This window comes from Cupressus sempervirens, chromosome 2, assembly GCF_028749045.1.
Source record: "Cupressus sempervirens isolate cs-2001-9-10 chromosome 2, ASM2874904v1, whole genome shotgun sequence".
NCBI classification, from domain to species: domain Eukaryota; kingdom Viridiplantae; phylum Streptophyta; class Pinopsida; order Cupressales; family Cupressaceae; genus Cupressus; species Cupressus sempervirens.
This window is the reverse complement of record NC_143119.1, coordinates 242,112,640-242,124,025: the sequence shown is the minus strand read 5'-3', so window position 1 is coordinate 242,124,025 and position 11,386 is coordinate 242,112,640. Positions and strand designations below refer to the sequence as shown.

At 32.0% G+C, this 11,386-nt stretch overlaps 1 protein-coding gene across 1 annotated transcript; it reads left to right on the top strand.

Annotated features, from left to right (window-relative positions):
• Positions 1 to 1,153: 1,153 nt before the first annotated feature.
• LOC149571940 (uncharacterized) lies at positions 1,154 to 1,786 on the top strand. The gene has a single exon (XM_089813340.1). It carries the CDS (start codon positions 1,353 to 1,355, stop codon positions 1,641 to 1,643), a length of 291 nt encoding a protein of 96 aa, XP_089669466.1. The 5' UTR covers positions 1,154 to 1,352; the 3' UTR covers positions 1,644 to 1,786.
• The last annotated feature ends 9,600 nt before the right edge of the window (positions 1,787 to 11,386 follow it).

Sequence of the window (11,386 nt, the reverse complement as noted above, 5' to 3'; positions counted from 1 at the left end):
ATCCAAGATATTTCTTTGTCCACCAAAATATTGTTGGTTATGTGAGATAAGTTTATCCAACGCTCCCTTCAACCTGTTAACCATAACCTTATAGGTGATTTTATACATTGTATTGTAGAGATTTCAATGGGGCAGAAATCTGACATAGACTTGGGATCCTTAATTTTAGGGATTACGACAATGTAGGTAGAATTCATAATCTTAGCTATCTCTCCTTTCCTACAACATTCACAAAAAACATTGAAAGCATCCTCTCTAATAATATAACAAACCTCTTGGAAGCAACCACAGATGATCATTTAGTCATGACAATTTCTTCTGATTTCTTGTTGCGGTTAAAATCATTTTTTGCTGATTTTGATAGTCTTTGTCTCACCTCCTGTAAGTCTTGTTTTGTTCTCCATTTCATAGTTATGGCAACAAGTTCTTATTCCAATGGAAAGTTGCCACTACACACCAATGCTCACCATTACTCTCACACTTCCACACAATAACAATCATATAAATAGCAATGTTTACTTTTAAACAACAATGTTTAGTTTTATATCATTATATCATTTCTATAATATATAACTTTCAACACCCACTTTATCTTATTCATACAAAACAGTAAAAAATAATACTTAGGGGAAAAGCCATAATTACTGCCCATGTCCCAATTATCGTTTAGTACATTCTCACCCTAAACCCTCCACCATTACTAGCTTGAAATAAAAGTGGGAAAAATAAGAACTAAGCGCCCATTGATAAATATGTGTTCTACCAACCATCTACATGCACCCTTACTAGTGAGAATTCTTAATGACTACTAGGACTTTTGTGTATAAGCATTGCCAATCTTTGGACAACTATTGGGACAACTATGCATAAGTATTCAGAATCATTGAGTTGGTTGTACCGTACGATTATTGGGCAATAACAATTCGTACAATAGATGACATTTCTACAAAGAAGTTAGAACAATGACAGTAAGCAATTAAGTTGTATACAAAGACATATCATTAAGAAAATATGAATACTTGAAATTGGATATAATGACTATTTGGACACTTCCTCTTTTTCAATTTTTAAAAATAAAACATTTATCATGTTGCAGCTATAGTGTTCAAGGTCATTTTAGGTTTAAAGATAAAAAGGGGTTTGTGGCGAGCATTTGAGCACGGCCAATGGTTTAACATTAATCACAAGAAAGTAAAGGTAGGAACGAGAACTCGTGGATAAGAAAGGATAAGGCGTGTGTGGGGTGTGGAATGCGTACGCTATGCATAACACAATCCCTCTCCATCAAATCCTTCCACACCATCAACACACACCCAACATCTGTGATACTTTTGGCCTGGTGAGAAACAGCAATGGCGTCTCTGAGGCTTCCCCTGCCCATGGTGAAAGTAATGGCGGCTTCAAAGTCGCAGACGAAGGAACCAGAGAAGAAGAGCTTCATCGGCTGGCTCGCTGAAAAGTTCGAGAAAGAGCATATGCTGGAAACTGACCCCGTTCTGAAGAAGGTGGAAGGAAGCAGCTCCTCCAATGGCGCTGCCCGTCCACTGGGAAAGATTACTTTGGCTGCCAAAAAGAAGGGTGTTTCACCGCCTCCAGAGGCTGAGAAAAAACCAGGCCTTTTTGGTGGTCTCTTTGGGAAGTGAGTCTGAATCTGCCAATCTTTCATTCGAGCCTCTCGATAGAAATCTTCATTCAATGTTGATTTTCTTCTTGTATTGCTGATAATACGTATATTTTTGTTTCAAGCGCCTCTTAAATGAAATGAGTACGCTATGGGATGAATGCCTCCACTGTGTATTCTTCAACGTAGAGTATTTTTTGTAGTTTAGTTTTATTTAGAAGCGTTGTTATTGATTTGATGGATAGTGGAAAGATTAGGGGAAGAGCAGTAGCTGAGCCTCTTCTAATAGTTTATGTATTTGTATATATATATTTTTTTCATTACTGAAGTTAAAAGAGTCAAAGAATGAGAACTTTTCATTATTGGTTTATGTGGGCACCATTACCAGAAGATTTGTTCGTAAGTACTGGTAGTTTCAATGCATAACTGACTGACAATTTAGTGCATGATTGAGGCTATTTTGAAGTAGCAAACCAGGGGTTAAAATACAAAACATCTATATAAAGATGTAGTAGAACCTTCTTCACTGGTGGAGATTTAAGATTGGCACATTTTTCTAGTTTCTGACTTGAGTCTTCCTAAGAATCACTCAGAGCTTGTATTGTTAGAAACTAAGAAAATGTTTCTTTTTGGTTTTTTTAATCCTTTTAACAAATAATTAAATGTAAGGAAAAGTTGTCTTCTATTAGGAATTATGATAGTTTGTTATAAATAAGCTAATGTTAGGATGAGTTGCCCACTTTGTGAAGTTTCATGTTGGTCACAACTTTAATCTACTTTCAATTCACTAATGTCTGACATTGATTTTAAGTAGAATGTGTTTACCCTTGACAATGAAGCTATGAAGAATTAAGAATCTTTTTGGGACATTTGGAGTATTTTATTAATTGTATAAATAGTCATGTGCTTGTAATTATGTTTACCAATTGGAATCTATTTTAATATATAACTGCTTTGAAAGTAGCTAGGATAGTCTCATTTATCTTAATTATTGAGATGAATTCAACTATCATGAGAGTGCATTAGTGTAGGGTAACATTACAAAAGACAACTTGTAAGATGCTTGATCATATGTTATATTTCAAACTTAAGGAGACTAAAGTCAAAGTGACCCTTATATATTGAGATAATACTTTGATACAAAAATATTTAGGAGATAGAAGAGAAGTTTAATCATTATCAACAAAATTGTCATTACAGTGCATTATCTCAAGGTAACTTTACAAAAGACAACTTGTAAGATATCTTATCACATGCTATATTTGAAACTTAAGGAGATTGATGTCATAGTGAGCATTATATATTGAGATAATACAATGGGACACACATATTTAGGAGATAGAGGAGGTGTTTAATCATTATCAACAAAAATTAAATGCTTGAATTCATGTAAGAGAGAAGCCCGTCAAGAGATGGTAGAAGTTTTAGTGTGTAGATATCATGTTACTCTTTAATTTTTAAAATTTAAGAATAATAAAATGTTTCTACTTCTACTTTCTCAAATCAAGTGAATTTGATTAAGACATAATAATATTGTAGTGTAACAAAGATGAAACTACAACAAAATGCTAATGGAAACTCAAATAACTCATATTTTAATCTTAGAAACCTAGTGACGGGAAAATATAATCTAAGTAATATTTTAAAATTCCTTTTTACCTTATTTAATTACTTGGGAGGGAAGTAAAATTATTGTGTGAAGCATTGGGTGTCCTATAATTCTTCTTTTCTAGTTTTAATTACCTATCTCTATAGATTATTTTTCCAAATCTACTTGCTGCAACTTGATATTATAGATTCAAATAGATAATAGAATATTCTTCTTAGGAGCTTACTAAACCTTAGACTGTTGGTAGCCATGGATTAAGAATGATACCTTTGGTAGCTATTGATGAGGTTTGTGTTAAGTTTGTAGTAAACTTAACCCTAAACTAAGAAAGATAAGTTGACAATTCTCATGAAAACTATTCAATTTGAATATAGGAATGTAAAATAATATCACACTAAAAAGAAAATAATGATTGCACAATTTAAACTCTCAAATCTCAAGGGAATCATGAAATGGAATCCTTGGATGGTGGATGTTCTAATTTTCCAAAGTGCTTGGTGAATAAGAAGAAGAAGGATTGAAGAATTCTTTGAAGACTTGGAAATGTGATTGATTGTGTGTATAACTTTCTTTTTATTGATGGATCATAATAATGGATGAAATGGATGAGACTCCATTATATAGAGATCTCAAAGTGAAATAAACTCTAGGCCAACATGATAGATGTCTTGAACTTTAAATAAAGTGAGGCCATCTTAATGTAGATAAATTAAATAATTGGTCACAAAAAAATTATTTTTGAGAATAAATTAAATGTGGTTATGGCTTTAATTTTAGGTCATTAGTTATGAATTAATAGAAGGTAGTTATGGCTCCAATTTTAGGAGCCTTGGTTATGTGCTTGGTATTCTATCTCATGAAGTCTTGGTCATAAAAATAAAATATTGAGTTGAGAACTAGCATTATTTTTGTTAATTGGACTATTTAGATACTTGGGACTTGTTAGAGAATAAGGAATATTCATGTAAAGAATATTTCTTGTCTTTACATAAGAGCATTGGTTTTGGCTTGGTTGTTTCTAATTCATTATCAACAATTCATGAAAATGATGGTCCCTTCTTAGAATATAAAAGTATAGAAGATGATGAAGTATTTGAGGAAGTAGTTTTAGAGGAAGAGGATGAGGATAGAATTATGCTTTCTCTAATAGGATTCAAATTTGTCGATTATGTTGTTGTTTAAGTTATACTAGGTACAATGAATATAATAGAGTTAGTGATTTGTTGGCTTATTGTTCCTCTATGAATAAGTCTTTGGTGCTGAAATTTCTAACTGATCATTTTATCAACGAAAGGGTCATGGTATTTTTAGCCCCAACTAATAATGCTATTAATGTATGTGAAAGTTTCATATTAGTTGTTATGTTATCATTGATGTCAAGTCTTAATTGGTTAGACAATATTCTAATTTAGTAGAGTTTCACATCATTTGATTGATCAAGAATGTTTGATTGATGAAGAGGATTTGATGAAAGCATGAAAATGTAAGTGCTAATAAGTGTATGGTATTCAATGGGAAGTTTAATGAGTTAGATTATAACAATATATTGTTGGTTTGATTATTTTACATGATTGTATTAAGTTGTGAAATCATGTATAAGCAAGATAGTTTGATCAGTGAATGAAGCAATACAATATTAATCGAGCTACTATAGTTGTCATTGGGAACCATGGAAAGAAGTGAAGAAATTTAGTATTAATTGATTCTAGTATTGACTGAGCAAGATGTAATGTCCACCAAACATGAACATTAAGAATTTTTTTAGAAAAGATTTAATGTGAGATTGACATTTGATGAAAATTAATAATGTTTGACAAGTTTCGAGAATAAGGAAGAAGTGAGTTATGAGATCAATGACTAGAGAAATTCAAAGAAGACCTAATGGAAAAGATTTATCAATTTGAAATGGAGCACAAAATTCAAGGTGTAAGTTTATTTCTTAACTGACTAGATTCAATGAATCTAAACTTGATGAAGATCTAACTATTGTGATTAACTTGTGACAAAACCTAGAAGATTCTAGAGGAATGGAAAAGGTTTCTATTTAAGTGATAAAACATTATGTTTATTGTTGATGATTGATGTTGTTGATGTTGGTGATTGAAAAAAGATGGTGAACTAAGTAGAACATTATTGTTAAGATCAAGAAAATGAAGTGCTAAGTTAAAGTGTGAACTGTGTAAATTAGCTAGAAAGGAATCAAAAGAAAGAGATTGAGCAAAGTAAATATTTGAACAAGCAAGGTGTAATGCTAAAATCTAACATATCATTTCACTGTTGCTTTCTTACCATTGTAGTAGAAAAGTATCTTAACCAAGTGGACCTAATAGTCTTTTGAAATCCTATATGGTAATATTCAATAGTAATATTTTGTAAGTCCTTTAGAGTAGGAAACTCTTTAGAAATGTCAAGGAATGATAAGGTCTAGATGATCTTTGGTGTAAATCCTCTAACAAGGTCACATTAACAATGTGCATGTAACCTTTAATAAGGTTGATTACTAATAGAGGTCACTTTAGAAGAGTGAAAATATTTGGGTTGCTAGTTTCCAGCTAGTTTTTCCCTTTGTAGGGTTTCCATGTTAAATACTTGTGTCAAAATGTGTGAATGCTTATTATGTTGCATATTTATTTCATGTTAACTATTTATTGTTACAACTCATTATATGTTTTATGTTTACTCTGATACTTGATATAGTAAGGAATAATAAGTTGATAGTTTTATGAAAAGTCTATATTAGTTTGAATTGTGATGCTAGATTAGGTTACCGAGTTAATGATCTAAAATTTTAAGAAGTCTAAGTTGGTGAAAAAAATTTTAAGGCTTGTAGGATAACTAGTTATAATTGATTCACCCCCCAGTTATCTAACAGATTTTTGATGCATCTTGTATGTTACCTGATAATTTGGTTAATACAATAGAGAATTATTTCTTGAAGTATAGTGTTGATTTTTAGTTAATTATAATAAAATTGATCGATACTGTCACAATTGGCTTGAAACTATTAATAATTTCATAGGTTAGAGTAAAGTATTAGAAATACAGTTGAATGAGATTGGAAAAATATATGATCTATCTTCAAAGATAGAGATGAGAAACACAAGATCAGAATCAGTGAACTTTAGGCAAAACAATTATTGTTATAAAGGAAGAGTAAAGATTTGATTAAAACTCTTTGGATGGTGAAGGACATAATTGAGGTCTACCTAGAGTTTTTTTCTAGCACCCTAACCAATGAAGAGGATTATAAGAAATAATTTACATCTTTGAAGTGAATGAAATATTTTGACAAGATGATAAAATGTGATAGTCTACGTGCTCGAGTGGATTCTTCTATTGTAGAGTAAAAGAAAAAATTTCCAATTCTGAAGAAACATACAAGAAACTAGGGGAAGTTTTTGATGTTTACTGTTTTCCCATCAATTCCAAATGGGGAGATTGTAATTTTTTTGGTATTAATTATCATTCATGTAAAAACCTCTATACGATCACTATGGTGGCATCAATTTGTTATTGGTAGATTTGGATATATACAGGTTGACTATTGGTTACAAAATAGGAGTTTAGATTAAATATATATGATATATTCAAAATGAACATTTTTTGTGTCCTCAATATTACATGGAAAGTGTACATTGTTCTATTGATGTTGTTAGAATTCTTTAGAATAACTAAGAGAGGGGGGGAGGGTGTGAATCAATTATTCAAGGTCCAATGATGTCCAATTCAAACTTTCTAATAAAACAGGAGTGAATCAGAAGTGTTATCCTTTTACTTTCTTATCATGCATGCAATTAAACATTAAACAATCATGAAAAGTAAATAGACATCACATCATAACACAAATGATTTTGATGACCTAGAAACCCTCCAGGAATCAGAAGGTAAAACTGGAGTGGGGATGATACCCACAAAATAATTGCGCAATTGATTTCAACCACTTCTGATGGTTTGCCCTGTTAAAGGCTACATCGCATTGTTAAATGTGACCCTATTAAAGGATTTAAGAACATTCAACTTAGAATGTCACCCTGTTAAAGGATTTACATAGAGCTATTAGGCTCACCCAAGTCCATGGGATTTACAGTCACCTTCTCAAAAGAATCTTTTATCCCTCTCTTAGGATCTCCTATCCTCCTCCTAAGGATCTCTTATCCTTCTCTTAAGGATCTCTTATCCTTCTCTTGAGGTTTATCCACCTAGCTGTTAAGCTAACCTAGCAATGTAGGATTTCAATATCTAATACAATGGTAAGAAAGTATTAGAAGGGTTTTGACCTGATACAGATTGCAACCCTAACTGTGCAGATTTTAGATCACTCTTCAGTCCCTTTCTTTTCTTGGCTTCTCTCCCTTGCAGTGCTGACATCTTGTTCACCCTTCAAGATCTGTCTCCTTGAGTTCTTCCACTCGTTATGCCAATGCTCTCTATGGTCATTTGTTCAACTTAGAGTCTTGATGCTCTATTCTTACTCTTCTTGGCTTCTTCGCATGATCACACTTATGACCAATTCCTTCTCATACATGCGCACTTGATCTCTGACTTGTAACTCCTTATAAAGAAGTTATGTTCTTTATTTCTCGCTCAAATCTTTTAGAAAACGGTATTGTTTTCCCTCCAAATTATTTCTTCTAGAAACTTCATGATAAATCCTTTAGCATTCACCTTGAATTGGTTTGCATGGATTACATAGAATTTTGTGACATCTACGCATCATCCTTATCATCCAACTAATTCACAAAATTCGATGTAACAACCTTATCACTGTTGATTTGGTGAATCTTTGACTTAACAAATAATGAAGCAACTCGACATCATTGGTTTATTGATGCTCAACTCCTTCTGTGTTACTCGGCTTCTATTCTTATTTACTGGTGCTCGACACTTCAAGACTTACTCAACATCCATTACTTTCTTTTGATGCTCGACACTTGACCAATTCTGTGTTACTCGGCACCTAAAGGCTTACTCGGCACACACTAAAGTTGAACTTGCTCGGCTTCAATTGAGAATCTGTTTGGCTCTAACTAGCTTGCTCGGCTCTCTCCAATGAACTTAGTTAGTCTTTACAAATGACTTAGTTAAACCTTACATCTTTGTTGTGTCTTAGTGTGTCCATCCTCTATGTCTTAGAGTATGTCATCAATACACTATTTCATCAAGGGCTTAGTTGATCCTTATACTTCATTACAATATCATAAATTCAACCTTTCTCTAGGTACTTTAGTTACATCTTATTGATTGCCACCTCCTTGTCAATCAACCAATTGATAGTATTTGGATCACTTAAGCAATTGTCATTCTTGCAAGTAGCAAGTTTGACATTAATGATAAAACAATGATTGAAAACATTCTTTACCAGCTCCATTATTCTTCGTTCATGATCTTTTCAATCATTTCCAATAGATGTCTCAATTTGGTTTGGTGTATTTGTCTGCTTTCAATGTTTAATAACAAAAGGCATGTCCTATCAATTTCTAATGATTTCTTTAGGTGTAATGTTGTTCTAGGTGTTTAAGATATCTAGAAAATGGTGTTATTCATTAAAATGGTTTTGGTTTATTAGCTACATTATAATCTCATCAAGAGTCACCTATTGATGATTTAGGTTATTCCATGGTTAATCTTTTGGACTCTATTGTGGTGTTTAGATATTCTTAGTAATTTTAAGATGCATTAATCTTAAGCTTGACCTATCTGTGGGTCATGGTGTAACATTTTTTTTTTTCTAGATTATGTATTAAATGAAATTGCAATATATTTTTCTTTGGGGTCATTGCACATGTTTTTTGTGAGATGACAAATGTTTGAGTAGATACATGTATGAAAAAATGAATCCTTTATATATGAGATTATGAGAGAGTATGTGCATATTGAAAATTTGAGGTAGTGGTGTATGTGAGTATAAATATATGAAATGTTTAAGAAGAGGTTTACATACTAATAACAATGGATCAAATAATTGGCTACAAAGAAGATTTTCATATTTTAGCTCTATTGGTGGTTATGGTATTAAAGATAAATTGTGGAAATGTTTGTACATATTTAGATGCAATTCTATTAGTTCATGTTTTGTTGTATCTATTTTGATATCTCATTGTAGTGTTATAAAACCTAGTAAGCTAAGAACATTAAAGATTTAAATTAACATTCACACCTAGATATTAAGAAAAACTTTAAGATAAGACAAAGGGAACACCATGGAGGAAAGAAAACCAAAAAATGGTAAGCTCCTCAAGTGTTAATTCTATGGTGACATTGATATGTCTTGATGTAAATGGATGTGTGCTCATGGTGTGCTCAAAGCTTCAAGTGGATATGAGATTTAAGCATGGAGATGGATGAAGGATTCAATAATGGAGGTGTGGATGGATTTTAGCATAAAGATGGTATAACATGGTTGTGCTATAGTGGTCAATATGACATTATAAGTTTGCATTAGGAGATGATATGGATTGTGAGAGGGAAGGGCTTAATTCATAGGCCAAGGGGTAGTGAGATGGAGGGTTGGGATGTAGGGATGGAAGAAAGATGAGGGAGGGCTAGGAAGCTCTAAAAAGTGTCATGCCCAAAACTTGAAGGCAAAAACACACACAAATTTTTTTATTTTTTTTGATTTAATAATTAAACATGCCCTAGGTTTTAAAAGGTTGATAATAGTTTTAGTACAGGTTCTCTACATTACGTCTTAAGATTGTAAACATGAGGATGATTACATCATTAAGATTTTTTTTTATCTTTTGTTATAAGATTGATATCGATCATAGTCACGTTATTGCGTTAACTTCACAACAACATTCTAAAATTATTTAAATAACAATCTAAATGAGTACGGTTAAAATAAATTACACTTAAATATGACTAGTTGATAAAGAAAAATGATTTATCATTTTCTCTTTGTCTAACATATACTAACGTAATAAAGCAAGATAATAGATCACAATAAGTTTCCAAAACTTTAAAAGTATAAAATTACTACTCAATTTATATTAAATTTTAAAACAAATAACTTAAAACAATTAACAATTAAACAAACATAATTGATAAGTAACTTAAACATATACTAATCTTATCCTACACTAACACGAATTTAAAACTACTAATTAAAACTATTACTTAATAATTAAAACTAAGTTAATCAAACTAAATTATTCAACATCTAGCTTGACTCACTCCACAATTAGTATAATGATAAGTAATAAAACATGTTAATACTAATAAATCTAATACTAGAATTAACTAAAAGAACAACTATCATTTTAAACTATTCTTAACTTCTACTAACTTAATTTAACTAAAATATAAATTCAAGAAACTAATATACTAATAATTACCCAAAACAAAATAAATTACATAAACTAACAAACATACTAAAACTAAACTAAACCAACTTAACACTAAAATATCTTAACTAAACTTAAATTATCCTAACACTAAATCCATCATAAAAGAAAATCTAAAACAAAATAACTTAATTAAACCCTTACTAATCTATCCTACTCTCTCTCAAAACCCCTGCGCACTTTCCAAGCGCTTCCCATGGTTCCCTGCCCCCATAACATGCACTGGCCCATGTGGAAGAATGTTGCCACGGATCTGCCAAGAGATATGATGCCTAGGGAAGCAAGGTGGAAGGAGGTTGAGCAATAAATGATTTAAAACTTTCAAACTGCAACCAAGGATGGAATGAGCGCTCTTTTCTTGAGAGGTAAGTCACTGCGCAAGACAAGATGGGGAGGGTACGGTGACATCACCCTATGGCAGTTTAAATTGACTTCACCACATGAAGTTAGATTACTAACTTAAAAACTGCACTTTTCTAAGCCAGCACCTAGGGTTATAGAGGATGCAGTTTCCTTGGCTCGAAGTGGGGAAACGTGGGAACATGGGAGTTGACAACATATTAAATGTGTCCCCTCTCTTGTCATGGCGCCAAGTTTTGAGGTGAGGGATTGGATTTAATAATACATACATATTTGTATGTTCATAGCAACTATTAAATGGTTGGTGGAAAAAGTCTTGTTCTATAGACTATCTCATTAATATTTCAAACACCCATTTAAGTCTACTCCTTGAATAAAATATTGATCTGTAATCTAGGAATGGATTTATTTCTTTTCTTCATACATTTTACAGAGAATAAATGAACACCTACA

Bases quoted from the DNA above. Each gene is read 5' to 3' on its own strand.
- LOC149571940 (XM_089813340.1), top strand. From the start codon at position 1,353: ATGGCGTCTCTGAGGCTTCCCCTGCCCATGGTGAAAGTAATGGCGGCT.